Below are 27,335 nucleotides of genomic sequence, written 5' to 3' on the forward strand. Positions count from 1 at the left end.
ACCCTGCATAAAGCTGTCCTGTTAGTTTTCTCCCAGCGCTGCATTCGCTTTTCTTCTGTGTCCCTCTCGTGGCAACTAAGCAGCACTGTTACATCCGCAATGCAACGGCTAATTTACAGCCTGCACGAATTTTTGCTTTGTTGCTGCATTTTTGATGCCTTTTTTTAAAAAAAAATAAAGACCTTTCTTTCATTGAAATGTTGTCGGTGTACAGGGAATAGTTTTTCAAAAACCAACATCAGGTATTCCTTGCCCTCCCATTTTCTCCCATTTTTCAGGGTAGGTAAAACTGTAGAGAATTTTCATTTGAAGATTTGGTTTTGGGAAGAAGCACGCAAAAGGAAAAGCAGAGAGAGGCAGAAAACAATGACCTTTCAAACCAGTAAGAGTTACTTGAACATTAAACAAAAAAGAAAGAATGAATGGTGGGTCTCTTCCAACCTGGTTGTTCCATGATTCTATGTTTAACTGCAGCTGTGAAGTGACAGAGCAGATAAGACAGTAAAGTGATTAAATATGCATAATAAACATATTGATCAACAACATATTAATGGATTGCTAACCCCAGTGCTTATATAGACAGCACCATCAGCTATGTAAAGTGTGAATATCCCTCAAGCATTCTTTGCCAAGAGCATCTGATTTCTGCTTCACAGTCATTTTCACCCAACCTGAATTGTTTTATCTGAGGATAAAAATACAATTATTGTTTTTTTTAATCCAGCCCTATCATTTGAAGAAGCAGTTTTGCAAAGACTCTTTATGCTCAGTTTGATTGGCTCGGAACCCCCCACGTCATCATGACACTTCCTAGCTCTATCTCCAAGGCTTAGAGTTTGCAGAGACCAATCAGTTCCTTCCTCTTCCTAACAGCTTGTTTGCAGCCCTCTCCTGTGCAGTCCTGAGTGGAGGATGTTATCAAATCCAGTGTCTTGGAATCAAAATGAGTTTCAAGGAAAGTCCTCTGGCAAAGCCAATTATTCTGAGTCAGCGCTGCCTTAATTCTACCAACACCTAAACTGCTGCATGCACCAGTTTTACACATAGAATCATCAGCAATCTTTATTACCACCACGTCAATACAAGCACCTTCAACTTTTTAGCTTGTTGAAGCAAGCAGTGAGCACCCTTTTTCAAGCTATATTCACCCATGTTTGTTCTCATGGACAGCTTCTTCTGGCTAAGTATGTCCTGCAAATTCTACCTTCTAACCATGCACAGAAATGGTAAAGCAGCAGCATTTTCAGAGAATGTGTTCCAGCTTACCATTTAAATTTCATATCGGATGCACAACAGTAAAGACCGATGAGTCAGAGCTCTATTTCTCTGTGTTAGCACAGACTGGAAAGAGAAAACTTCCACAAAACATGGCTTGCACAACAAATATTGTCTAGGAGCTTTGTGGCGCAGCCTGCACACATGCCTCCAGGTGTTATCCTTAAAAGCACCGAAGTAGCTCATAGTTTCCAGCATGCAGTGACCTACAATTAAGCAATAATGTCATGAAACAGACACCCCCTTTTCACAAGCCCTGCCTTTATGTTTGTTTAAAGAGTAATCACAGTCACACAATAACTAGAAGCCCAACGGCCTCAACAAGCTGCCATTCTAATCCCTTGTCAACATACACCAAAAGGAACTGCAGGCTTTCTGTACCCAACTGCCCCCACTGTTTTGCTTCTCCCTTGTGGGAGGTGGGAGCAGAACACACTATGTGCTGGGGGCCTCCTCACATCCCTGCAGCCTCAGCACCGCAGGTTTTCTGCCCCTGAACACGCTGATGGTCACTGCTGCCTCCACATCAGGAGCCAAACTTTCCTTCTGCTAGCACAGTCAGCTAAGGACCTGCGATTTTCAGCGAGTTTTCCAAACTCCTCTTTAAAAGCATTCTTATTTTCTGTACAACGTAGGGGACAGGGAAAGGAATCCAGCAGCACATCAAAACTTTGATCTGCTTCCAAAACCTTTCAGGATTCTGTAAGCCTGCCAAACATCACAAGTATGTTCTGTTTTTTAATAAATAAGTGTTCATACCAAGCAGCCTACCTGCTTTTATAAATTTCTTCAATTCCACTTTCATCCTCAGGTAGGATTTGATGTTTTCTCACAGGTGTGTTTTTCTCTGAACTGCAAAACAGATAACTTCCAGTTTGTTTTAAAACAGCACCAGTTTAGTTCAGCCATGGATGCTTTCCGACTCAACTTTCACTGGGTTTTAATTCAGCTACATTTCACCTTCAGGAATGAAGAGTCTCAATATCCAAATTGTCTTGTAACCCTGATGAACTTATGTATGGAATATAATGACTTGTGCTGATGTCTTCACGTTAAACAGTGACATTCATCATTCAAGAGTCAATTTACCATTCTGCTTCTTGATTTTAGTGCCTTGTTGGATTAACCTACTTTAATCTGAATGCTAAATTATGTATGCATGCTATTACAGCACAGTAAACTACTGGTACAGTCTATTCCTTCCCAGAGGCTTAAAGCTAAAGATTAATTCAGTCTGCATGCAGAAGTGATGACTCCTGTATTCTCTCCACTCGTTCTCTCCCCTCTGTACCTGATGCACAATATTCCTAGGACAAGGATGCTTTTCAATCTTCATCTAGATCTTTTCAGGCTAAGAGCTGCAAATCTGGTACATGCCAGCCCCCCCCATCACCTCCAAAGCAGTCAACAACCACCACAGCCCCCCCCAACACCTCCATAGGGGTCAAAACCCACCACAGCCCCCGCAAACACCTCCATAGGGGTCAATGACCACCACAGCCCCCCCTCAAACACCTCCACAGGGGTCAATGACCACCACAGCCCCCCCTCAAACACCTCCACAGGGGTCAACAACCACCATAGCCCCCCCAAACACCTCCATAGGGGTCAATGACCACCACAGCCCACCCCAAACACCTCCATAGGGGTCAATGACCACCACAGCCCCCCCAACACCTCCATAGGGGTCAAAACCCACCAAAGTCTCCCCCAAACACCTCCAAAGGGGTCAAAAACCACCACAGCGCCTCCAGAACACCTCCATAGGGGTCAGTGACCACCGCAACCCCCCCCAAACACCTCCACAGGGGTCAAAAACCACCATAGCTCCCCTCAAACACCTTCATAGGGGTCAAAAACACAACAATCCCTCACACAACACTTCACTCTCCCCGACGACCCCTCAGGGCGGAGCCCGCCACCCCCTTATAGCCGCCCATCTCGACGGCTCATTGGCTGCCAGAGCTGTCAATCACAAGCTGGCCCCGCCCCCAGGGGGGCCACGCTACCTCATCTCGACGGCTCATTGGCTGCCATAACTGTCAATCAACATCAAGCCCCGCCCACCCCTCCCGGTCCGGTCCACTCCGGCGGGGGGGGGGGGGCGCTATGCCTCTTACCTCTCCCCGCCCGCCCCACCCACCAGGTGACTCAAGGCGCCCCCCCCCCCCCTCCCCGCGGATCCCTTCGCGCCTTCCGCCGTAGCCCCGCCCCGCCCAGGTGCCGTGCGTGCGTGTGACGTCACGGCGCGCGCGCTGCGTGCTGGCGTCGGCGTCCTCCTCCGCGTCACCGCTCGGGGCCTGGCGCGCGGCGGCGGCGACCGCGGCCGGGACGGTTCCGCTCGGCTCGGCGGCTCCTCCTCCACGGGCCTTTCGCGTCGCTCGGCGGCTCCCCCGTTCGTTTCTCACCGCCCGTTGGGGGAGGGGGCGGGGAGCGGCGGCTGCTGAGGGTTCGTTGGCGGCCGGGCTCGCGCGCGCGGCCTGGTGCGCGCGGCGGATCCAGCCGCTCGCGTAGAAGCGGCGCCCGCGCTCCTTGAGGCGAGGCCCGGCCCGGGCTTGAGGAGGGTCGGGGAGCGGGGGGAAGCGCCGCTTCTCGTCCTCCTCGCCGCCGCCGCCACCATGAGCGTGGAGGCGTACGGCCCCAGCTCGCAGACCCTCACCTTCCTGGACACCGAGGAGGCCGAGCTGCTCGGAGCCGACACTCAAGGCTCCGAATTCGAATTCACCGACTTCACCCTCCCCAGCCAGACCCAAACGCCGCCCGGGCCCGGGCAGGCGGGGCCGGGGCAGGGACAAGGTCCCCCCGGAGCGGGCCAGGGGCCGCCGGGACCCATCGAAGCGCAGGTGAGTCCCGAGGGGGATGGAACGGGGCGGCTCCGGTGCCGGGGGGGAGCTCTGGGGCGGGGAAGGGAAGTGGAACGGAGCTGAAGGGGCGAGAGGGAGGGGATCCCTCCCGAGCGAGGCCGGGCGCTCTCGGACGGGGAAGTGGAAGCGGGACTGCGGGACGGAACGGGTGGGTCGCCTCGCTTCTGCCCCGCAAACGGCGTGAGGATCAGCCCCGCAGCTGGTCGTAAGCGGGCAAAGCCGGCTCCGCGGTTTGGTCCTGACAGTTGTGGCGCGTTTCGCTGCCATGTGGAAGTCGGGAGTCAGAAACGTTTCTGGATTCATTCCAAGTTCCCTTTTCCCCTCTTTGAAGACTTTGGGTTCTTCTCTCTGCCACCATCTCTAAAGACCTTGGGTTATTCCCCCCCAGCCTCTTTAAAAAAGACTTTGGGTTCTTCCCCGCCAGACTTTTAAAAAAGGCTTTGGGTTCTTCCCCCCCAGCCTCTTTATAAAAGGCTTTGGGTTCTTCCCCCCCAGCCTCTTTAAAAAAGGCTTTGGGTTCTTCCCCCCCAGCCTCTTTAAAAAAGGCTTTGGGTTCTTCCCCCCCAGCCTCTTTAAAAAAGGCTTTGGGTTCTTCCCCCCCAGCCTCTTTAAAAAAGGCTTTGGGTTCTTCCCCCCCAGCCTCTTTAAAAAAGGCTTTGGGTTCTTCCCCCCCAGCCTCTTTAAAAAAGGCTTTGGGTTCTTCCCCCCCAGCCTCTTTAAAAAAGGCTTTGGGTTCTTCCCCCCCAGCCTCTTTAAAAAAGGCTTTGGGTTCTTCCCCCCCAGCCTCTTTAAAAAAGGCTTTGGGTTCTTCCCCCCCAGCCTCTTTAAAAAAGGCTTTGGGTTCTTCCCCCCCAGCCTCTTTAAAAAAGGCTTTGGGTTCTTCCCCCCCAGCCTCTTTAAAAAAGGCTTTGGGTTCTTCCCCCCCAGCCTCTTTAAAAAAGGCTTTGGGTTCTTCCCCCCCAGCCTCTTTAAAAAAGGCTTTGGGTTCTTCCCCCCTAGCCTATTTAAAAAAGACTTTGGGTTCTTCCCCCCCAGCCTCTTTTAAAAAGACTGTGGGTTCTTCCTCTCCCCCAACCTCTTTAAAGACTGTGGGTTCTTCCCTCCCTAATCTCTTTAAAGACTTTGGGTTCTTCCCCCCCACCTCTTTAAAGGCTTCGGGTTCTTTTTCCCCCCTTCTTTAAAGCAAACACAACCATAGGTAGTATTAGATTATCAAAACTTGAAAACTTGAGTACTGTGGAAATTGTTGTTTCCTTTAATTTCTGTCTTTCTAGGACAAAAATGCACTTCCCTCCCCGCCACACACCTTTTCTGCTGTGTTTGTTTTGGGTTTGTGTGGGAGCAGCAGTTGATATATGGCCCGAGAGTTAAGTTCAGAGATCTGGTTCCTCATGGCTTAATCGACAGGTGATTCTGGTTATCACAGAGCCTGTCGATGGCTGGTACATCCGCAACAATTAATTTGCTTTAGTGTTGCTAAGTAAATGTGAAATTAAAAAAGGAAGTGGGGCTGTGCGCTCACAAGTGAGGAAGTGTTGCAGAAAAAGCTGTTACCTGTCACTGAGCTGCATCTGGACTGTGTAGTAAAAAGTCAAACTTTACTCCATTTAAAGATCATGGAATATTCTGCTAATTTTCATTACATCAAGATAAATACTTGTTTAGTCCTATTATTAATAATTAAATGTTTCTAAAGTACCTCAGTTTTAAAGAGGAGTTGAAATGCATGAGGTAAGTTTTTAATCTTGAGGCAGAGTTTGAGCAGGCTTGATTTTTCCTTTTGCTTTCAAAACCTGACGTGTCAGGGTCTCTAAATGATGGAACAAGCCGGCTTGTCCTGGTGCTGGGAATCTCTAGGTGGGCAGTGTGGGTCTCAGGGGGGTGTTACCCTGTCCCAGCCCTGTTGAGTTTATCCCAGGAGGAACCGAGTGACTTTCAGGTGCTTAAAAGTGCTCAGCACACTGGGCGCAGCCACTGTGGTGTGACTAGCTCCAGGTTAGAGCGTTTGCGAGACAGAATTAGATGGGATTCCATGGGCTGTTTGTTTATTTTCTGTTTACTTACAGCTTTTGAGTTTGGCTTTAGCAGACTTTTGCTGGTTTGAGCCTTGATATCTGAATAATTTAAGTAGTAGGAGTAAAATGGTGTCTGTGTACAGTCAGGCTATGCATTAATTGATTAAGAAGGCAGTTTTAATTAAATCTTAGCTTTTAAAGCTTCAATGGACTGTGATCATTCCAGAACTCACAGTAGAGAATATGTGGCCAGAAGAAGAAAAACCACCCTGAAATCAGCCTCATAAGCTAAAAGACCAGATGAGAGGATTAATTTGTCTTTTTTTTTTTTTTGTCTAAACATGTTTGAAAAGCCTTTGAAGTACAGAAAAAAAATCTCTGGAGAGCACATTCAGGTGCTGGTGTGCCTGTAACCATCCGCCTGCACAGGCAGGGAGGGAGGGAGTTATTTCTGTTTAAACAGAGTATTTATGAAGTTCCTACAAACTCTTTCAGTCATTGTGATCTTCATTTTGGCTTGAGAAATGCAGGTTTTGAGGAAAATGGGTAGACCTATTGCCACAAGAACTCTCAAAGTGTGTTAAGTGTAGTGTCCTGAGCTTAAGTGTCTCAAAACCCTGCTCCCTCGTGCTGTTCCGGCTTGCCTCTCCGCAGTGATAAGATCAAAAATTGTGGTTTTTTAACCATTCTGGGGCAAACTTTGCTGCCTTCAAAAAATAATCTAAACTTGTTGTGTCTTTTGGCAGAGGACACTAAATAATAACTTCTAAGGTGTGAAAATTGGTCACATACGTGTTGTCACTGTTTATAATTAAAGCTACTTGAAGCAATAATTTCTGTTTGGAGCTGATAAACATCACAGGGCTGTGCTTGTACTCTGCTGTTTCCTAGTCTGTTATCATCTTTGTATCCTAGTGTTTACACAGATTAGTTGAGCAGTGCAGAGTACCAGATTTCTTAAGAAAATGTGCTTGATTTATCTAGTCTGTAAGAGCATCCTTTCCCACCATGTATTTAACTAATAGTTTAAGAGGATGTCGTTATGATTATTAGCGCCCAATTGATGGAAGATAGTGAGAGGTCAGTATTACAGACGCAATGTCTGCTGCTTTCTCTTCAGAAATGTTATTTCCATTGTTTACACAGTGATGTATAATTAAAATTAAACATAGAAATAGATTCTTCAAAATATTTTAAGATAAATTCTGATTTCTGACTTATTTTTTCACTCTTCCAGGCAAGGACTTAGCTATGATAGGAAGCGGTCACTGATGGACAAGGTGTTAATGTGTTAGCTGAGCTGTTTCAGGGAGGGCTTGAAAGAGGCTGGATTTAGATTTCTGGTCTGGACTATGGGGGCTGGATTGAATTTCCAGTTCTACTAAAGACTCTTTTCTTAACAAAATGACTGACTCCTTGCTCCGGTCCCCATCTGGAAAGAGCATTGAGGTGTTGTGGGGGTGGATGTTCTCTTTACAGATCCCCTGATTTTTGAAAGGGAAAGCAAATTGCTATGAGAGATTATAATAAGGTACAGTAGATAATCTAAGATTTAATGTAAAAAAATCTGCAAAGAAAACAACGCATAGTTGGGTTATCCCTGCGGGTCCAAAAGTGTGTATTTTTCCTGAAGCTTGAGGTGAAAATTGCCTGGATGGTGACCATGCGAGTGGGTTCTGCAGCTGCAGTGTGGAAGCGCATTACAGGCTTTTGTAACACGAGTGCTCTACTAGCGAAATACCTGCTTAACTGCAATTATTTTTCTTGTTACAGCTTGAAATAAGCCACTTTAAAGCAGAGCTGCGTTAAGTGGATGTGGCTGCGTTCACCTGTGGATCAGCTGCTGATGTGGGTTGGGTGTGTTAGCCAGATGCACCGTGAGAAATCAGGGTGGTGATGTCCTGTTACCACCGATTTGGTTTGCTTCTCTGTAACTCAGTTCCTTGGACCTTTACTGTTGTCTCTCAACCTATATTTTAGAGGCCAAAAAAGGCAGGAGGAAGGGAGCGGTACCTTGGTGACAGTTTTGGAGCACCTCGGTGTTCAGACTGCTGGCGCTGTTAAACCTGCTGTGCCAGAAGTTTCAGTCAACACTTTTAAAATAGAGAAGCCCTCCCCGCTGCCTCATACAATGGTCGATGGTGCCAGGTTGTTAATAATATGCACACAGGCTGAGAGCACACGGTAGGACTGAGAACAATAGTCGAGTCACTTCCTGGTTGTGTGCCTGCCAAGGCCCAGGATTTGGATCCTCGCAGTGACAGGTGACATCATTCCTGCCCAGCTCCGACAGGGCAGGAGCTCCCAGAGTGCAGGCAACAGGCACCTGGTGCAGAGGTACAAACAGCTTGTGCGGTGTGGTGATTTCTTGGGTTTCTGCCTTAAAAACCCCAAGGTTTTTACTGTTCAGCAATCCACTTTTTATGAGAACCCCCCAAAAATTTATTAACTTTGTCGGCTGTTGCGTGTGAGAATGTGTTCTGGCTCTTGAAACAGAGTGGTAGACAAGCACCGGTGAATGCCTGGTGTTTGTGCTTCTAAGAAATTCAGGTTAAATTCAGGCTTTGGAATTCCACCTGTTCCATGGTCAGTTAATAAATTATTTTCATATTTGGTAAAATGACACTATCTAAAATGGGTATTTATCTTCAAACATCTGTGGAGATGCTCTTATGCAGCACGCTGACCGGGTTTGGGTTCACCATGCTAATGGGTCATCGTGTGCTGCTGCAGTTTCTTTGGTTTTTCCTTTTCCCCTTACTTCTTTTGCACATCCTCTAATGTGCAATACCGAAACTGGGTTGTGTGGCATCTGAATGGGACTCTTGGAGAACTAAGCTCGTTTTGATTTGCTTATGAGTTGTAGCTTTAAAATGCTACAGCAGCTATTTTTATTAGATTTCTTTTAGTGAAGATTTAGCTCTCCTCTCACTGTGGATGGCTTTCTCATCTCCTGACAAAGAATTGAGTTACAGATAGCAGATAAATTGCATTAGGTGTCCAAGTGGAGGAGAATTATTAAAACGCTGTGGTCATAGACAAAGGCCTTGAGCAATTTCTATGCTCTGATGTATTGGCCAGTTACAGTTTCCAGACACAAAGCTCATCTTGACTTATCCAATGCCTTTAAAAACATGGAAGGGTTAATACAGCGGATGACTTTACTGTGTGAGGGAACCTACCTCACAGCACTCATCTCAAACATTTTGTTATTGTGCTCATCACTGCAGTCGTGGTGGTGGTCCCTTTCCTACCCTTTCCCACCCAAAGCTATAACGGATTATGGTCTGCTTCTCTCTTGTCAGGGTTTAGTGAAGTCTTGGCTAAACAAATCAAAGATTGAAGTGACTGAGTGAACAGAGCATTTGGGAGTGTGGGGATTGAGCCATCCTGGGGGTTCCTGACAGCATTGTGTGAAGGTGCTGAGGCTCCCACAGCTGCTGGTCTGTAGAGAGAGCAGCAGAGTCAAACCAGAACACCCCTGGGCCATGGGGAGCTAGAATCCGGTCTGTGACAGCTGCACTTCTTGCTCTTTCCTGGTGGTAAACGCACTGTACTCAGAATTGCCCAAAAGGAGTTATTTTTAACACGAGTGAGGGTTGGGGTGTCAAAGTTGCTGATACAGCACCAAATGCTGCAGAATCCCACAGTTCTGGCAGTCAGCACGTCAGCAGCGGCAAGAGAGCCCGCCTGGTGGGTGTGTGCTGCGTTAGCACACCTGATCGCTGCGAACATGGGCTGCGTGACCAGCTCTGAGGGGCTCCTGCAGCCTTCTAGGAGAGCTTTGGCCTTTGTTTTTACAGGAAATCGTGTTGTAGCCAAAACAAATGTAAAGCAACACCATAGCGACTGCCATCCATGATGGATTTTCCAAATGTGTTTGATTCAGTGTGTAATATGGTCAGTACATCCTGAACAAGTGACACGGGTTTCTTGATTACCTGCTCTCTGTGATCCAAGTGTCACAAAGTCGTGCTGCTGATATCTTGAGTTTAAACAGTCCTGTAAAATAGGAGCTAATTAAACAAATACTGACTATAGAACTGGTTCGTGTTTCAGCTTTTAGCAGAATTTTCATTTTCTTGTGAGTTTCTCTAAACACAAGGTTTTGCTTTCAGGAGCAGAGATTGCTGTCCTTGGCTTTATGTCTTGGAGTCTATTTTCATTCTGTAACTTAAGCACTAACATTGTATTCCAGGTTAATGGACCTGACGGCATTCTGCAGAATGGAGCTGTGGATGATAATGTGGCTAAAACAAGCCAGCTTCTGGCAGAGCTGAATTTTGAAGAAGATGAAGAAGATACTTATTACACAAAGGATCTTCCTGTGCATGCTTGCAGGTGAGACTAATCTTTGCCTCAAGCTTATTATTTCCAGAGGGAAGGAGCACTTTGTGTGAGCGAAAGGGGTATACTTAGAGAATTCTTCGGAATTGGGGAGCAAATGCCTTGGAGACAGCCCTGACCTGGTACAAGAATGGTAAAATGGTGCCCTCTGGTGAGCTCTTGTGTAGGTTCTCCTCTGCCACATCCAGCAGGGCTTGGAAATAACTGACGTGCTGAGAGTTGGGGCCATTGACCCTGGAGAAAGGCCTCCAGGAAGACCTTGGAGCGGCCTCCTGGTACTGAAAGGGTCTCCAGGAAGGCTGGGGAGGGGCACTTGATCAGGGAGGGCAGGGATAGGATGAGGGGGAACAGTTTTCTGCTGCAAAAGGGGAGATTGAGATGAGATCTCAGGCAGAAATGTTTTGCTGTGAGGGTGGGGAGGCCCTGGCCCAGGTTGCCCAGAGCAGTGGTGGCTGCCCCATCGCTGGAGGGGTTCAAGGCCTGGTTGGATGGGGCTTGGAGCAACCAGATCCAGTGGGAAGTGTGGAACTAGATGGGCTTTGAGATCCCTTCCAACCCAAACCATTCCAGGATTCTGTGACCTTCATTGAGGAGGAGAAGGCTGAGCCAGCCAAGAAACGATCGTGGTGGGAAGTGTTAAAAAGCTTGTGGCTCAGAACAGAAGTTTGGTTCGTGTTTGATACTTACACCAACACTCATGTTTCCTAATTTTCACTTCCCATTATTTCTGTACTCTACCAGGTAGTTTGAATGTTGTGTTGGAGTTTTCCTATAAGCAGGTACCCAACTGTTTCCTGTTTTTTCATTTTTAATTCCAGTTACTGTGGTATCCATGACCCTGCTTGTGTGGTTTACTGCAACACCAGCAAGAAGTGGTTCTGCAATGGGCGTGGGAACACATCCGGCAGGTAAACAATCAAATAATGGGAATAACGGCAGTATTGGTTTAGAGTGTGTTTCTTTGAAGTGGAATGATGGCTGTGACTTACATTTGTGACAATCAAAGTCTAGCGATTTAAATGTGAACCTCCAGCCTCCTCTTTAGCTTTTCTGCTCTTACCAACATAGACCTTGATCTCAGCAAAACTTGAATCACTCCATGAAAGGGAGTTTGCTGCTTCATTTGTATCCTGTGTTACTGCAAAGCACAGTAGAACACTTGCCCTTGACCTGTGGGGCTTCAGGAGGCTTCTTTCAATTATAAGTAACATAAAAAGGACTTTTTCCACATTTCCTATTCTTTCACACGCGCCTACCTTAGAGCATTCACACACTGAGAACCCGTGTTAGCAGCATCTTTACTTGGATTAAAAGAGCGAGATCTTACCAGTGTCTGCCACAGTGTAAATAGGTTTTGCTTATGTCTTTTAGTAACTGAGATATAGATCCTTAAGTTAGGACTGAATCTGATTTTCCTATTAATTTCGTATAAACGTATGTCCTCTCTGATTTCAGCCACATTGTTAATCATCTTGTGAGAGCGAAGTGCAAAGAGGTGACTCTCCATAAAGATGGACCTCTAGGAGAGACTGTCCTGGAATGCTACAACTGCGGATGTCGTAATGTGTTTCTCCTTGGCTTCATTCCAGCCAAGGCAGACTCCGTGGTTGTTCTGCTGTGCAGGTGAGAGAATGCCTTTAGTGGCACGTCTGCGTCAAGGCTATTGCATCACCTGATTTCTAAAGGGCAACTCTCACTTTCTTGTTGTACCAGAACATGTTTTGTACTCTAATTTGGCACCATTTTTCCTTTACAGTATGGACTTTGTGACTTGTATACAAGTCGATAATGCAGTAAAGGAAGATTTGGTTATGCTGGGCAAATGTCTTAGGTCTGTAGAAAAGTTTTTCTCCCAAATGAAGCAGACCTTGAAGGAAGAAAAGCGTTCTTCTCTTTTACACTGATGTTCAGATTTGGAAGAATAAGAGATCAGTTCAGGAAATTGCTCTGGAGTCCTGCTGGAGTGGTGACTGTTACAGAGGGTTTTTCTGTCAGCTCAGAGAATCGTTTGAAGGCAACAGTAAATCGGAAATTGTTCTCTGACAGGTTCTATCAGAAATCATGATTTTATAAGTGTATATTCTAATTAAGTGCTGTCACTGTGTTTGACAGTAGGTGTGTTCCTACAGAGTGAGTTCTTCCGTTTGTTTTAACAACGGGTGGGAAGTAATCCTGACTGTTTTCTGGTTTATTATGTGTGCGCACAATCTTAATGGACTGTAACCAGTTTCAAAGATGAGTATCATATTTAATATTTTAGATGCTGACATTTTAAGTTCTAGAAACACTCAAATACCGCCAAGAAATGCCAAGCCTTCCTGGTGGTGAAATAATACCTACGGGAACTGAAAAATATATTTCCCTGGCAGGCTAAGGTGGTTTTGGTTTTTTCCTTTTAAACTGAGATGCTTGAGTTGTTTTAAGAGTGCGATAAGGCTATTTTCACACTTCACATGATCGACTTTTCCTTACACGTGTCTAATTTAATAATTTCTTTCAATATTTTGGTTGTGCAGGCAGCCATGTGCCAGTCAGAGCAGTTTAAAGGATATTAACTGGGACAGCTCACAGTGGCAGCCTCTTATCCAGGATCGCTGTTTCCTCTCGTGGCTGGTAAAGATTCCATCTGAGCAGGAACAGTTGCGAGCCCGTCAAATCACAGCTCAGCAGATTAACAAACTGGAAGAACTTTGGAAGGTATGTGCCGCTCTTCAAATACTGGTTATATTCTACCAAGTGCTGGTTTTATGTGGTTGTGAAGGAGGGATGAGACTGTTGTAGCAGCTGCATAAGGCAGGGAACTTCAGTCACACGAGGTTTAAATCTTGTCAGTTTTGACAAGCAGTGCAACTGGGATTTGATCAAAGGATTCAAGAGATAGTTTGTCAAAGTAGGGAAGTTCCACCTTTAGGTTCTTCAGTATTGTCAGGCAATATGAAAAAGCAACTTTCCTTCCCTGTGCCAAGTCTTTTGCTTGTTCCTGCTTTACATAACCAGCTAAGTAGGGAGCTGTTAGTCCACGCTTGGCATTCAGTTATTACTTTTTGAGAGGTTTTTCTGTATATCCTCTGCATAACAACCCTGCGGGAAAGCATCACATCACGTTTTGGAGTAGTTTGAACAGGTTATACCTTGATATAACTTCCTGTAGTGGTAAAATGTGATTTTATCAGTCCTGTTGCACAGTGAGAGCTTGTCACTTCTTTTAAGAATAAAACTTTGACACAAAATATGCTTTAAATTCTAGGAAAATCCATCTGCAACCCTTGAGGATTTAGAAAAGCCTGGTGTTGATGAAGAACCGCAGCATGTCCTGCTTAGATACGAAGATGCCTATCAATACCAAAATATATTTGGTCCTCTGGTCAAGCTTGAGGCAGACTATGACAAGAAACTCAAGGAGTCTCAGGTAGTGTGCTTGAAATACATCTGTTTGAGGGGTGTACTGACTGGTTCTCTGGTATCAAACGGGGACACTGTTGACAGCACAGACTCAAGTGAAATAGATGGCTTCATTCAGTACTACAACATCACAGTAATTACAGTAGTGATATGTGATAACAAGGAGAGGAAAGAAAAAAATATTCAAACTCAGGTTTTAAAAGAAGAGCTTGAAACGCTTGAACTTCCCTCTTTTCTGCATTCAGAAGTTCTTTCCAAGAACTATATTCTATTGTAGGATTGTGCAACTTGACCAAGTTCTTTTGTTACTCTCATAACCGGCACTTACCTTGGTCAGAGTTTCCAGTCAAACTTGAGTTATGTGAGATCATGCAAGCACTTGGTGAATATTTAAAAGGTGAGGGGAGAGAATAATGCAGATGGTGATTAGGATTTTGCTTCTCATTAACTGACTCTTGTAGAGCAGAATTATCTTCTGCAGATGGTGTGAACTCAGTCCAAGAGAATAAGTACAGATATGTCTGTACAGTGACATTGGAACAGCAAGTTTTGTTTCTCCACTGTTTTGAAGTGTAGGACAGCAAAGGCTGTTGTAGGTGGCAAACAGCTCTGTAAGAACATAATGGATGCCTTTTTTTTTACCTCTAGACCCAAGATAACATCACGGTCAGGTGGGACCTGGGCTTGAACAAGAAAAGAATTGCTTACTTCACTTTGCCAAAGACTGATTCAGGTAAGCACAGCTTGAACGTGTTTTGTCTGGGTTGTTTATGCCTGGTGAATAACATCACTGTTTAAAGAACTGTGAGGGTCTGACCTGGCATATAAGGTAACACTAAGTTTTTTGTGCTGGAGGATTGTCGTTCATAAGTGAATGTTCTGAGAGAGTTTTCTTTCCTTCATAGATATGCGTCTGATGCAAGGAGATGAGATCTGCTTGAGATATAAAGGAGACCTGGCCCCTTTGTGGAAAGGAATTGGTCATGTTATCAAAGTTCCTGATAGTATCCTTTACTTAGTGAGCCTTCAGGGAGGCTTAGCGAAGGCTGAAATCTCTGAACACTCAGTAAGTGCGTATAATTTAATTCTGAGATCATTTTAATTCGTCATGGGGATCTGCTAAAAATAATAAAAATTGGGAAAAATCAAATTCAAAGTTTTGCTATAGATTACTACTTAACGAGGTTCTACAGATTATGGTGATGAGATAGCCATTGAGCTGAGGAGCAGCGTTGGAGCGCCCGTGGAAGTTACTCATAACTTCCAAGTGGATTTCGTATGGAAGTCTACTTCGTTTGACAGGTACTGAGAAAACACTGCAAACCTTGGCAGATAACAGGTGCAGCTGGTGTGGTTTTTTTCCTCCACCTTCAGTGAGAATTTTTGAACAAGATGTTGTTTCACGATACTGGCAATCAGAAATCTGGTTATACCAAATGTTTCGAAGTCTCTGACCGCATCAACTGCTTTGTAGAGCTTTTATTAGAACTTTTATTAGAAGTTCACTTAATCTAAATGCCATCAAACTGTCAATTTTTCTCATTTTGAAGGCACACTTAAGGTTTGTTTCAAATACATCAAGATAATGTGTGAACCAAAGGGAAGAAATTACCTTGTGTTTAGTAATACTTGGAACACAAGAAGAAAAACTGCTTTGTAGTTCAGTTTCCTGAACACTGCTCTGATTTTAATTGGCCTTCCTAAACTTGGAATCACTTCAGCTGGAATTTCAGTGCATTTGAATTGGCTGTGGGGTCAATAGGCTTCAGATGTGTCTGTACTGCATTTTGTAAGAGAGGAGTTTGTCATCCTGAAAGAGAGATACAGGGTACAGACTTGGTTCAAACCTTGCACCTAAAATGGCTATTGCAGAATCTGTCGGAGGCTCCTGTTTCCCTACACATTTTTTGGTTATAATGCTTTGTAGTATTTACATTGGGGAAAAGCAAGATCTGTGTTCTTGGAGTCTAGTTTTTGTCTCTTAATTCTGTTAGTATGTGTTCTACACTATTCTCTTTTCTCAAGGTCTACTTTAATTTGTACCTCGTGTCTGATTAACCGTTGCATAGGGCAGTTGTGGCTAGGTATACCTGAGGTCACGCTGTTGCAATCTCTTTTCTCCTGTCCTTCCCTCGTTTCAGGATGCAAAGTGCTTTAAAAACATTTGCTGTGGATGAGACTTCGGTGTCTGGGTACATTTATCACAAACTGCTAGGTCATGAGGTAGAAGATGTAATCATTAAATGCCAGTTGCCAAAGCGCTTTACAGCACAAGGACTTCCTGATCTCAACCATTCTCAGGTAACCTCATCTCCTTCTTACTAGACACAAAGGATACGATAAAGGATTTATGAATAGAGGTTGAACAACGTAACTTCCTAAGCACTGAATGCTAAGTAGCAATTGAAAAAAACATTACAGGTTTATGCTGTGAAGACTGTCCTGCAGCGCCCTCTGAGCCTTATTCAGGGTCCCCCTGGCACCGGAAAAACAGTGACGTCAGCCACAATTGTCTATCATCTGGCCAGACAGGGCAATGGGTAAGAACCATTCTCTCTAAATCTTTATTTATGAGATTGTTTCATTAACAGTCCTAGAATCAACCTGGTTTTAAGAATTCATGTGCATCATTGAACTGAAAGGGCTTTCCAGAAGTATATTCTTCTGGGGAGACTTGTGTCTCTTCCAGAAAATATTCTTTCCCAGCATGTTTTTAGGGCACTTATGTTGTAACACAATTCTGACTTTGTTACGAGTCTAGTGGAAAAAAGTGTACAGCTAATTGAGACTTCTTGATTAATTTTTTCAAGGCCTGTTTTAGTCTGTGCTCCGAGTAATATCGCCGTAGATCAGCTGACTGAGAAGATCCATCAAACTGGACTGAAAGTGGTGCGTCTCTGCGCTAAAAGTCGTGAAGCAATTGACTCCCCTGTGTCCTTCCTGGCATTGCATAACCAGATCCGAAACATGGATAGGTAAGAAATGGTTGAGGGGGCAGAGGGAACCAAAACAAATACAGTGTTGAGATGAGTGCAGCTGCTAAACTGTGTGATGGTGACAATGAGTATTGGCTTGATGTGGTAATGTTTTTTTGGTTCCATACATGTCATTTAGTTTTACAAATGAGTTCCACTGTAATCCTACAAAGCTGTTAATTAGGCTGTAAAGCAAAATGCCTTCTTTTGCAGCATGCCGGAGCTTCAGAAACTGCAGCAGCTTAAAGATGAAACTGGAGAACTGTCATCTGCAGATGAGAAACGTTACCGTGCGCTGAAACGAACAGCAGAGCGTGAATTACTGATGGTAAAGTTGCGTTGCTTCTAGCAGCTTAAACAGTTGCTTCTCCCACTTGAGGCTTAATTGCAATTTGCTGGGTGGGGCTCAGAGTGCGATTTACCTTTCGGGGGATTCTTGGAATGGTGTTGAATACCTTTCCATATAAAAATATGATCTGCTGATATCCTACTTGATTAAGGTTGGTTGTGTTTCTGTCTCAGAATGCGGATGTGATTTGTTGCACTTGTGTGGGAGCTGGTGATCCGAGACTTGCAAAAATGCAGTTCCGCTCCATTCTGATTGACGAGAGCACGCAGGCTACTGAGCCGGAGTGCATGGTACCCGTCGTCCTGGGAGCAAAACAGGTAGGAGCCGTTGGCCTGCATTAAAGCAAAGAATTTATAAATAGAGGAAGTAGCATCAAGCAGTAACATTCACAGTGTAGGCACACAGAGGTACAAAATCCTTTCCTTTTGTGGAAGATGCTTCCATAATATAGGTTTAAATGACTGTATTTTTGTTAGTCCTGTAGCTCTTTGTTTCCATGGCATAATGTTTGCCAAGAACACGTTGGCCCTGTTGGAACAATCTGGAGACTGAAGATTTCATTCAGAAATGATCAGCTGAAAAGAGTTGACACTAAAGGCTTACAAGCCTTAGTTTAGATCTGAAGCGTATTACAAATCAGACTGATTAGGTCCTAATGTATGAGAGTAGGATGAGAAGAAATGGCTTCAAGTTATGCCAAAGGGCGTTCAGATTAGATATTAGGAAGAATTTCTTCACTGAAAGGGTTCTTGAGCACTGGCAGAGGCCGCCCAGGGAGGTGGTGGAGTCCCCATCCCTGGAAGTATTTAAGAGACTGGTAGATGAGCTGCTCAGGGATGGTTTAGTAGTGGGCAGGCGTGGTTGGACTCAGTGATCTCAAAGGTCTTTTCCAACCAACCAATGCTGTGATTCCGTACTGCTGCTGCTTCTGGCTGTTAGGCAAGTTCTGTCAAATAAAAACTGAGATGCATGTCCATGATTTTTCCTCTCCACAGCTTATTCTCGTGGGTGACCACTGCCAGCTGGGCCCTGTCGTGATGTGTAAAAAAGCTGCAAAGGCTGGCCTGTCTCAGTCTCTCTTCGAGAGGCTTGTGGTGCTGGGGATCCGCCCCATCCGCCTGCAAGTGCAGTACCGCATGCATCCCGCACTCAGTGCTTTTCCATCCAATATTTTCTACGAGGGCTCACTCCAGAATGGTGTTACTGCAGGTAAACATAAGTAGTACTCCTGCAAATTACTTTTTTCCATTTGTTAAGGGTTAAAATCTGAGGGGTTTTTAACACGTTTGCTTAAAAAGATAGTTGCCAGTGCACTAAGTTCTGAATCTTTAAAGTGCTTAGATGTGAAAATGAGTGTTCTTGCTAGTAAAGCAGTGTTAACTTTTTCTCCTTACTGTTTTTGTGCTCCTCAGCGGACCGTGTGAAAAAAGGTTTTGATTTCCAGTGGCCACAGCCAGATAAGCCAATGTTTTTCTATGTTACACAAGGTCAGGAAGAAATTGCCAGCTCAGGCACCTCTTACTTAAACAGGTAAACAAAACTCAGTGCTGAAATATAAACTTATGCTGGGGTAAAGTATTTTTGAGTATCTTGAATGTAAGGAAGTTCGTAAATGGATCTGTCAATAATTCTGTGACGTCCCTTGGGGACAGTTAATGAAGTCAAGGAAAAGTGCAATGAACAGTTCCCACTGCAAACCAAATGTCAAAGCATTTCTCTGTGCCTCAGTCTCTACAACAACATTCACAATATTCTGTATTCACCAGAACTTGTAGTGCCTTGCTATATGAAAAAAAGGCAAAATGGCTAAATAAGGGTTTGTGTTTTCTAAGAGTTACTTTCCATTTCTGTGAAGGGTTGTATCTGTGCTTCAAGTGAGGCAGCCCACAGACCTCGTGTGTTGTGTGCTGGGATACAGTGCTTCCCTGGTAGCAATCCTTATGTTCTGCAGGAGTTCTTTTAAATCAGTAAAATGTTGTTTCCCATTAACAGCTATGATTTGCAATTGGTTGTGTGCCTTTTTAATAAAAGCTGCTCTCAGGGACAGTGCAAGCGAGCCACATTTTGAGTTGCTTTGCCCTAGGCTCCATTTGTGGTAAACAGAGAAAAAGGCAGCTCTAGTGGGAGCAGTTCAGACCTTGCGTGGGTTTGAATTGCTCTGTGGAGGTGCATGTGCTCCTTCACTGGTGCATGGGGCAAAAAAGTGCTTGATATGTGAGATATATTTGGGCCAGCAAGTAAACTGACTGCAGCTGCAGCAGGAAATGCTGATCAGGTTGGATTTCAAAGCCAGAATTCCAGTAGCTCCTGAAGCAGAGCCCTTGGTGAGGGCGCGAAACACATGGGAATTGAATTTTCTTCTTTCTGTCCCTTTTCTGCACATTCCAACTTCTTTTTCGAAGAATGAGCTTAAAACATTTTTCTCCTCTTGGTCGCATGCATTTGTTCATGTGCCGGGAAGGGAGACCAGACCAACTTATGAAAAATATCTGCTGTGATATTTTTAATCTCAATCCGTTTTGTGAACATGTGCAAGACTGCCGAATGCGGTGAGCCAGACTGTGCACAAACAAATGGCACAATAGTTGGCTGGCAGGGACTTTGGCATTAAAAACATTCTATATTTAAAACTTTTAAGATAAAGCAACTGTAGGATCTGTTTGCAGGGCTGGCTGGAACGTTTTTAATGGTCTTACTTAAAGCACACATGTACATTTCACTCTGCTAACAAGTTCCCTTTTGGAATGATGGCCACTGAATTTAGTTATTAGTGTTATTGTAGTGGTGTTGTTCCGAGAAGGTGGAGGTGTATACTAAGGAGATACGTGTCATTGAGATCTCTTTCTGAGATACTGGCTTTTACCCATATTCCTGTGGGTGAGAACACGCGTGGCCTAAGTCAAGAGGTGGTATCAGTGAGCGTTCATGCAAAGCTTAAGCTGAGTTACTCGGAGTGCTTGAGCAGCACAGCATAGAATTGATCTTTTTCTTGAAGTAGCCTTTCTTCAAAAAGCTAGCACAGTATACATATATGGTCAAGTATTTTAGGCTCAACTTGCAAAAAGTTAGACCTTGACTTTCCTTAGATAAATGAATTTCTCTTCTAGGACGGAAGCTGCCAATGTGGAGAAGATAACTACAAAGCTACTGAAAGCTGGTGCCAAACCAGATCAGATTGGCATCATTACCCCTTACGAAGGTCAACGGTCCTATCTGGTGCAGTACATGCAATTCAGTGGCTCCTTGCATACAAAGCTCTACCAGGTATGGAGTCATTCCATAAGCGAGAACACTGGGATGCAGAGGAGCTAGAAAAGTCAGATATTGTGAAATTTCAAAGTATTTTAATTTTTAGCCTGGCTTGTTAGACGTCAGTCTGTATTTACTCTTTAATTTTTGAGTTTACTTGATTGTGGTTAAAATAGACCAGAGAGAAGTGTCTCAGCAGTATCAAATGCCAGTAAGTGTCGGGAGTGCATTTGGCCAGTTAAAGGAGAGGGCCCTGTTGAGGTCTCTGAACAGAAGGCTTCAGTGAGTCCGTGAGACTCTGAGGAATTACTGAGGCACAGGAGGGAGAGGTCACTAGTGCTTCAGTTGTGGAAAAGCTTCAGTCAGCTTGCGTCTTAGATAAAAGCTTTGTGCCAAGAGACCTGCAGGGATCCAGGCTCCATAAATTCTGATGGTCATATTATTTATTTGTTTGGGAATATGTCCTTCCATCAGTGGAACTCCTCTACCAAACATTGACCTTTGTTGCTACAAACAAGTTGCTTGTATGCTCAATATAGTCTGTTTTGCAATATTGACAACTTGAGCAGTGTTTTCACTGACAGAAGACTCGGTGGAAATACTTCTACTTCTGCCAGGAATGATCTGTCTCTCTGATTCGGGTTTCTCGGAGGCTGGGAGAAGCGATGCTCGTTTGGATCCATCTTACTACGAGGTTTTGGAATAGTCAGAAGTCTCTTTGGCAACATGGCTAGAAAAAGGATGCTTTCCGTAGCGCAAATGCCAGGACTGGGGAAACAGGAGAACTGTAAAGCAGTGAACATAAAAGCAATTTGTCCTAAACTGAGACCGTCTGTTCTCCTGTAGGAAAACTATTTAGTGACCAGTGGAATTACTAAATCATTTGTCATTACAAAAATAACGTTTTTGTCAAATGATGAGAACTGCAAATGCTCAGCCAACGCGTTGTGTAATGCCTGTTGGTAGCATAACTGTTTTGCATTCTGCTTACATGATTTACATGTTTTCCTCTGTTTCAGGAAGTGGAAATTGCAAGTGTGGATGCCTTCCAGGGACGAGAGAAGGACTTTATTATCCTTTCTTGTGTGAGGGCCAATGAACACCAGGGAATAGGGTTTCTGAATGACCCCAGGCGTCTTAATGTAGCTCTTACAAGAGCAAGGTGAAGTAAAATTAGGCAAATTTTTATCTATTCTAGAGACCTGATTCAGTCTGCTAAAGCCTCCATGCAGCACAACTAACAAGAGGTCTGCTTTGTGGGGAGCAGGCCTATTCCCATTTTTTTAACTTTTGCTTCTCTCGCGATGGATTTGGTTACCGAGAAGGGTGATGTAGATTCAATGCTACGTTGGCTGGCTTCCTTGGTCTCTGCAAGCTTTAAACCAATCCAGTGTGGTCGGTTGAGTGCACCGCTACATTTGGCAAGCTAGCAAAAGGAAGCTTGGGATTATTGAGAAACTGGCTGCAGCAGCCTCCTTCCAAGTGTGTTGTCATCCTACAGAAATCATCTGCTGTAAACAAAACAGTTGCATCAGGGTCTCCCACACCCACAGGCCACTGTTAAGGGCCCTGATCTACTGCAAGAGAGGTTGGCTTTGAGGCTGTTTTGACATTAATATGTAACGTGGCTTTATTCTGTCTGTTGTTGTACAGGTATGGAGTAATTATTGTTGGGAACCCAAAAGCGCTGTCTAAACAACCCCTTTGGAATCACCTGCTGAATTACTACAAGGAGCAAAAGGTGCTGGTGGAGGGACCACTGAATAACCTCCGGGAAAGCCTTATGCAGTTCAGCAAGCCCCGGAAACTCGTCAACACCATCAACCCTGTAAGCTGCCCTCTCCTGGGGTTTCGTGTGTTTGTGGCATGAAGCTACTGGGGGTTGGTTGATCGATCACAAATGGATGGAATAAACATTCGCCCACGTAGCCTCACACACCCATGACTTTCTATTTTGGTTGCCTAGCTAACACAGTGTGATCCAAGTAGGTTGCTGCGTCAGCTACTTCCAAGTTGAGCATTTGTAGAACAGCCTTCTTGGTGCTTTTATTTTGGTCTTTACCACAAAATTTTATGAGGGGGTAACTTCTGAAATAAATGAAACATAAGTAACTGTTCTGTGTAGGGAAGGCAACCTCATTATAGGTGCATGTGCTTAATAGCCTTGAACATCAAAGCTTGCAGGTTGAGTATTCTGCTTTGTTCTTTAACACAAGTAATTGTTTTAAGGGCAGGGGGAAGCTTGTCCCACAAGCTGTCCCAAAAGAACAGCGGTAGGGATGAAGCAAGGGAAGAACCATCACCAGAGCCTCCATACACTGAAAATTCAGCAGATGTTTCACAGTTTCAGATAGGCTGCTGGTAGAATCTTTTTTTCTTGTTGTCATGGTGTAGATGAAATAATAGTGGGATGTTTACCATGTATTAGAGCTGGTTAGTTTCCTCGGCTTGTGTAGAGCATGCGTTTCCTGGGGAGGTTAACTGGATTCTTACCCAAAATTACTTACACTGAAGTTGCAGTCCAACTTTTTCTATGTGAAAGCTTCGTCTAACTCATACAATGCTTCCAGGGTGCCCGTTTCATGACTACTGCCATGTATGATGCACGCGAGGCTATTATTCCAGGATCTGTCTATGACCGGAGCAGTCAAGGTAAAGGAAGCTGTCAAAATTAACCCTTTATAGGGTTTTTTCCCCCCCTCAGCTGGTCCGTGGGGTATGGTTTCTTAGAGAGTTCACTTTTTTAAATGCTTGTAGAGCCACTACAGAAAAATACGGAACTTAAAAACTGAAAATGTTTGCGCTGTGCCTGGATACCTAAGCAGAGATTTTGCTCTGTCTGTAGAAGCCCCCACAGTCTCACTTGGTGTCTGCAGAGCAAGGAAAAAAATGTGAGGGAGGAGGGGTGTGAAAAGTGTTTCAGGACTCTTAGGTGATGCTGGAGAAGAGCAACTGGCTAGTGCTGAATGCATGTTAGATGGGTCTCTGAAATTTTGAAGTTTGGAATAAACAGTGAACTAGAACTATTGGTAGTTCTTGGCAGTGGTAGGCTTGTCCTTCCGGTTTCTGGTTCTGATTTATCCTGCTCACAAGTCCTCCCATTACTGATAAAAGCTTCAATGTGACTTGTTTTTTCAATATTTGGTGTATCTGAAATCATTGTGGCTTTTCCTCCGCAGGGCGCCCATCCAACATGTACTTCCAGACCCACGACCAGATCGGGATGATCAGTGCTGGCCCCAGCCACGTCACTGCTATGAACATTCCTATCCCTTTCAACCTTGTGATGCCACCGATGCCACCGCCGGGATACTTTGGCCAGGCTAACGGACCAGCTGCAGGTATGGGGCAAGGGTCAAACTGTCCAAAAGCCACGTTTTAGCTCTAAAATCGCAGAACGGTGTTTGCTGCCCTGGCAGCAGTGCTGATGGGCGTAGCTGATATGCCTTCGCTGTGTCTGCACTGCTGGTTCTGCCTTTTGATTTCTCTGTCCCTGCTACGTTGAGTGCATGTAAAGTGTTGCCTGGTGTGAGTCATCAAGTCTTTGTAGAAACGGTTAATTATTCATGTTTTCACATCTAAGACTTCTCACTTTTGCTTGGAATAAATGCTTTTCCAGGACGTGGGGCGCCAAAAGGAAAAACTGGTCGTGGTGGGCGCCAGAAAAATCGTTTTGGGATTCCTGGAACTAGTCAGTCAAACCTTCCCAACAGTCAGGCGAGCCAAGACGTGGTGTCCCAGCCTTTCTCCCAGGGTCCCCTGACCCAGGGGTATATCTCCATGAGTCAGCCATCGCAGATGAGTCAGCCTGGGCTCTCCCAACCGGAGTTATCACAGGTAAGCAGGATTTGGTGTGCGGTCTGCTCTTTTTCCCGGGTTTTGTGTTGATGTGTGTGCATGCACATCCACTAAAACCATTTTCAGTGACTCAGCCGCAGCATTTCATACCCCTCCATTTCAGTACCATAGGGCATGGAAGTAAAATGCTGCATGTACAGACTCAGTGTGAGCCTTGTCTTTGGGCTGCTATCGCAAAAACCTGAGTGTTTGTAGAAACTCTGCAGCCAAAAGAGTAGATTTAAAAAAAAAAACAAACAAAAAGCCCCAAGAAGATAAAACCTCTCAGACTTGATTAGCCTCGGCTGCCAGGTATTCTGCTGAGTGGGCACTTGATGATGAGTTACAGACTTAACAGCCACTTTCATTTGCAGGACAGTTACCTTGGTGATGAGTTTAAATCCCAGATTGACGTGGCGCTGTCACAGGACTCTACTTACCAGGGTGAACGTGCTTATCAACATGGCGGAGTGACGGGACTGTCACAGTATTAGAGTGTAAGGCACCTGAGCTTCACTTCTGCTTCTTACTCTCCTATTTAAGTTCATGCACAAATTATTTGTCTTAAGAGTGATGTTCCTAACACAACCATTGTTGTTTTGCTTTCAGGTTGAGGAAGAAGAGCTAAGCTTGCGTGGAGCTTAGTTCATCAGCATTTTATTCTGGGTAATAAAAAAAATAAAATAAAATGGATACCTGTTTTCCACTGCTAAAACTGAAGCACCACTGTGTGAGAGCAACAGGAGAAAGAAACCAACCAACGGAGAGGAGAGAGAGAGAGAGAAAGGAGCGCGCGCGAGAGAGCCCACTGCTAGCTCACTGAGACAAGGAGACTGACCGGAGAGGAGAGAGAGCACCGAAGGACTGGCTGGCGCCTCACGGGGAAGGCAACTCACCCTGAAATGAGTGGTCAGCTGAGTCCCTGCTCCCCCAGTCAAACAAGCTCAAGAGAAGGGCCTTACGCAGGTTTCACTTCATTCCATACTTCTCTTTGCGAGCAGGGCATTACTTTTCAGAGCAGATGGGGAGAGGAAAACCCTCATCTCAGAGTTGTTCTTGTTCTAAAGGGGTACTATATTTTAGCAGTAACTGTTTACAATTTAGAAGCAGAGTATCTGAGAGAGAGAGAGTGTGAGTTCCTGACTAAGTGACGGCAAGCCAAGCAGAAATCCAGCGGAACATAGCTGATGCTCAACTCTGAGATGCAGGTTTTGTTGTCCAACACTGGCTCTGAAATCCTAGTGTCATCGTGTCGCCCACATTCTGAACGGGTCTTTCGTGATGAGGTGGTTTTAAAGAGATTCTTTCAAAGGAGCACTGAATTTTTAGAAGTTTGTCTCTGAATTCGTAGTGGTGGACCTGGGAGATCCTTGTTCTGAGAAGCTTACAAAAAAGTTTAAAACAAAACTAAATTAGAGCACCAACCTTGAGAACTTTCAGTGTGATTTAAAGTTGCAGCAATCAGCCTCTTCTTCCTACATTGGATAGCAGTTAGAGTGGAAGGAGCCTGCGCGCTCGAGCAGGAGGAGGGTTTCAAAGTGTTTTCTGTATGCTTTAATTGGCTACTGTCTGGACTCTACTCTGTGAAAAACAAGCCTTTCTGTAAGATGAACTTTGCGCTTGAAAAGGGGATGGGTTCCTGTGCCCTTCGGCCCTGGAGGAAAAGATGCTAACAGGCCTGCTTCACTCGCTCCCTCAGATCTGGGGAAGAAGTAGTGGAAACTGGGGATTATATTGGTTCTGAAGTAAAGACTCTACAACGTTACCGAAGCAGGTTGGAAACATGGACAAAGCAGGCAGTTGTTGGAAGGTGGCCTCTGATAGCTGGGTTTAATTAGAGATAATGGGTCAGGCTTTGGTGTGGCTTCTTCGGTGATTAATGCAGAGAGCTGAGAGATTCAGGTGTTGAAAACCAAACCCGGAGCCTATTTTTCAGGTAGTGGACACGGCTGTGCCATCGATGCTGGCTCGAGAAATAGCTGGAAGTCAAAACTGAACACAGCACATAAGAGAAGCCATCCAATTTCTAAGTTGTACCCATGTCTTAAGTCATATGGGAACACTGGGAGCATTTTATTTCTGTCTAAACCTTTTTAGAAACAGCGCAGAGAATTTAAGATTCCTACAGACCCATTTTTATCCAATCCCTAAATTAGACTAACCTCTACCTCCTAATTGGCCGAGATCAGTAGAGTGCGATTCACTAACCGAGGTGTTTTTAAAGTTTGAATTAAGTTAGCTTTATACTCAAAGGGCTCCAAGTGTTTCTAGTCTTTTTTTTGGGGGGGGATCTCAAAATACCTCTCATCTGAATGTACTTAAACGATATAAACCCCCACTTTTTTGTAACTGGGGAGAAAGCCCTTTCATTGCTGTCCTTTCTGTAGATTGTTGCCCCGCTTCATAACCTGTATTTGCTGTAGTTTTCCGGAGTGTCTCTCCCCCAGTGCAGACCTGGCGTAGCAGCCCCACAAACCGCGCGAGTAGCGTGCGCATCACCACGGGACAGGTGTTCAAAGTTTGCGTTCAGCCCTGCAGCCAACGGAGTTTGAGAGCTGCAAAACAAGAAACTTTGCCAGAAATGAAAACCATTCTTTTCTCATAAAAAGCCTCCAGAGTTTAGACTTCTAAAATGTGAAAGAATGGAGACACAGGCCACCTTCCTTCCTGTAAGATGGACTGTTTTATTTATTAACATTGCCGAAGGGCTTTTTAAGTTCTTTCCTTCCGTAGGCTGCGTAGTTGCATAGACTTTTCCGATAGGTTTAAGCTGTAACCCTCTGTGCAATGCAATCCATTGAGTAATGTAGCCCCCCTCCTCTCCCCTCACCCCCTTTCTTTCACGGATGGGAATGCTTGCCTCTGCTTTGTGCTGGTTTTTTCCTTTGTAGCGGTTACTCTGAGTTTTATAAATCCAGACATCAGTGCTAGCACGGTGTTAACTCTTTTTTGATTTTGTCTCAAGTTTGTTTTAAACCTGTTTGTCATCAATAAAATATTAATAAACAGCTCTTGCATTCAA

General features: G+C 44.8%; 1 protein-coding gene and 1 long non-coding RNA gene across 3 annotated transcripts; one reads left to right on the forward strand and one right to left on the reverse strand.

The window, feature by feature from the left end:
* Positions 1-1,393: 1,393 nt before the first annotated feature.
* Positions 1,394-3,012, reverse strand: LOC138731968 (uncharacterized). Its single transcript, XR_011339240.1, has 3 exons — positions 2,975-3,012; positions 2,047-2,127; positions 1,394-1,481 (listed from the first exon to the last, which is right to left on the reverse strand). It is a non-coding gene; the product is annotated as an uncharacterized lncRNA (long non-coding RNA).
* Positions 3,013-3,694: 682 nt separating this feature from the next.
* UPF1 (UPF1 RNA helicase and ATPase) lies at positions 3,695-27,335 on the forward strand. Of its 2 annotated transcripts, none has more exons than XM_069877795.1 (24): positions 3,695-4,118; positions 10,353-10,495; positions 11,320-11,409; positions 11,957-12,124; positions 13,018-13,198; positions 13,749-13,910; positions 14,552-14,636; positions 14,809-14,907; positions 15,088-15,205; positions 16,045-16,204; positions 16,325-16,443; positions 16,714-16,878; positions 17,092-17,206; positions 17,401-17,544; positions 18,223-18,436; positions 18,640-18,757; positions 20,335-20,491; positions 21,496-21,638; positions 22,130-22,304; positions 23,047-23,128; positions 23,656-23,817; positions 24,096-24,313; positions 24,688-24,810; positions 24,923-27,335. In XM_069877795.1, the coding sequence occupies exons 1-23, from the start codon at positions 3,894-3,896 to the stop codon at positions 24,805-24,807; spliced, it is 3,363 nt and encodes a 1,120-aa protein (XP_069733896.1). In that variant the 5' UTR covers positions 3,695-3,893; the 3' UTR covers positions 24,808-24,810; positions 24,923-27,335. The 2 variants fall into 2 exon arrangements, with proteins under 2 accessions (XP_069733896.1, XP_069733897.1); XM_069877796.1 differs by having other exon boundaries at positions 3,696-4,118; positions 15,097-15,205.

The sequence above is a fragment of the Phaenicophaeus curvirostris genome, chromosome 28 (genome assembly GCF_032191515.1).
Source record: "Phaenicophaeus curvirostris isolate KB17595 chromosome 28, BPBGC_Pcur_1.0, whole genome shotgun sequence".
In the NCBI taxonomy this organism is placed as follows: domain Eukaryota; kingdom Metazoa; phylum Chordata; class Aves; order Cuculiformes; family Cuculidae; genus Phaenicophaeus; species Phaenicophaeus curvirostris.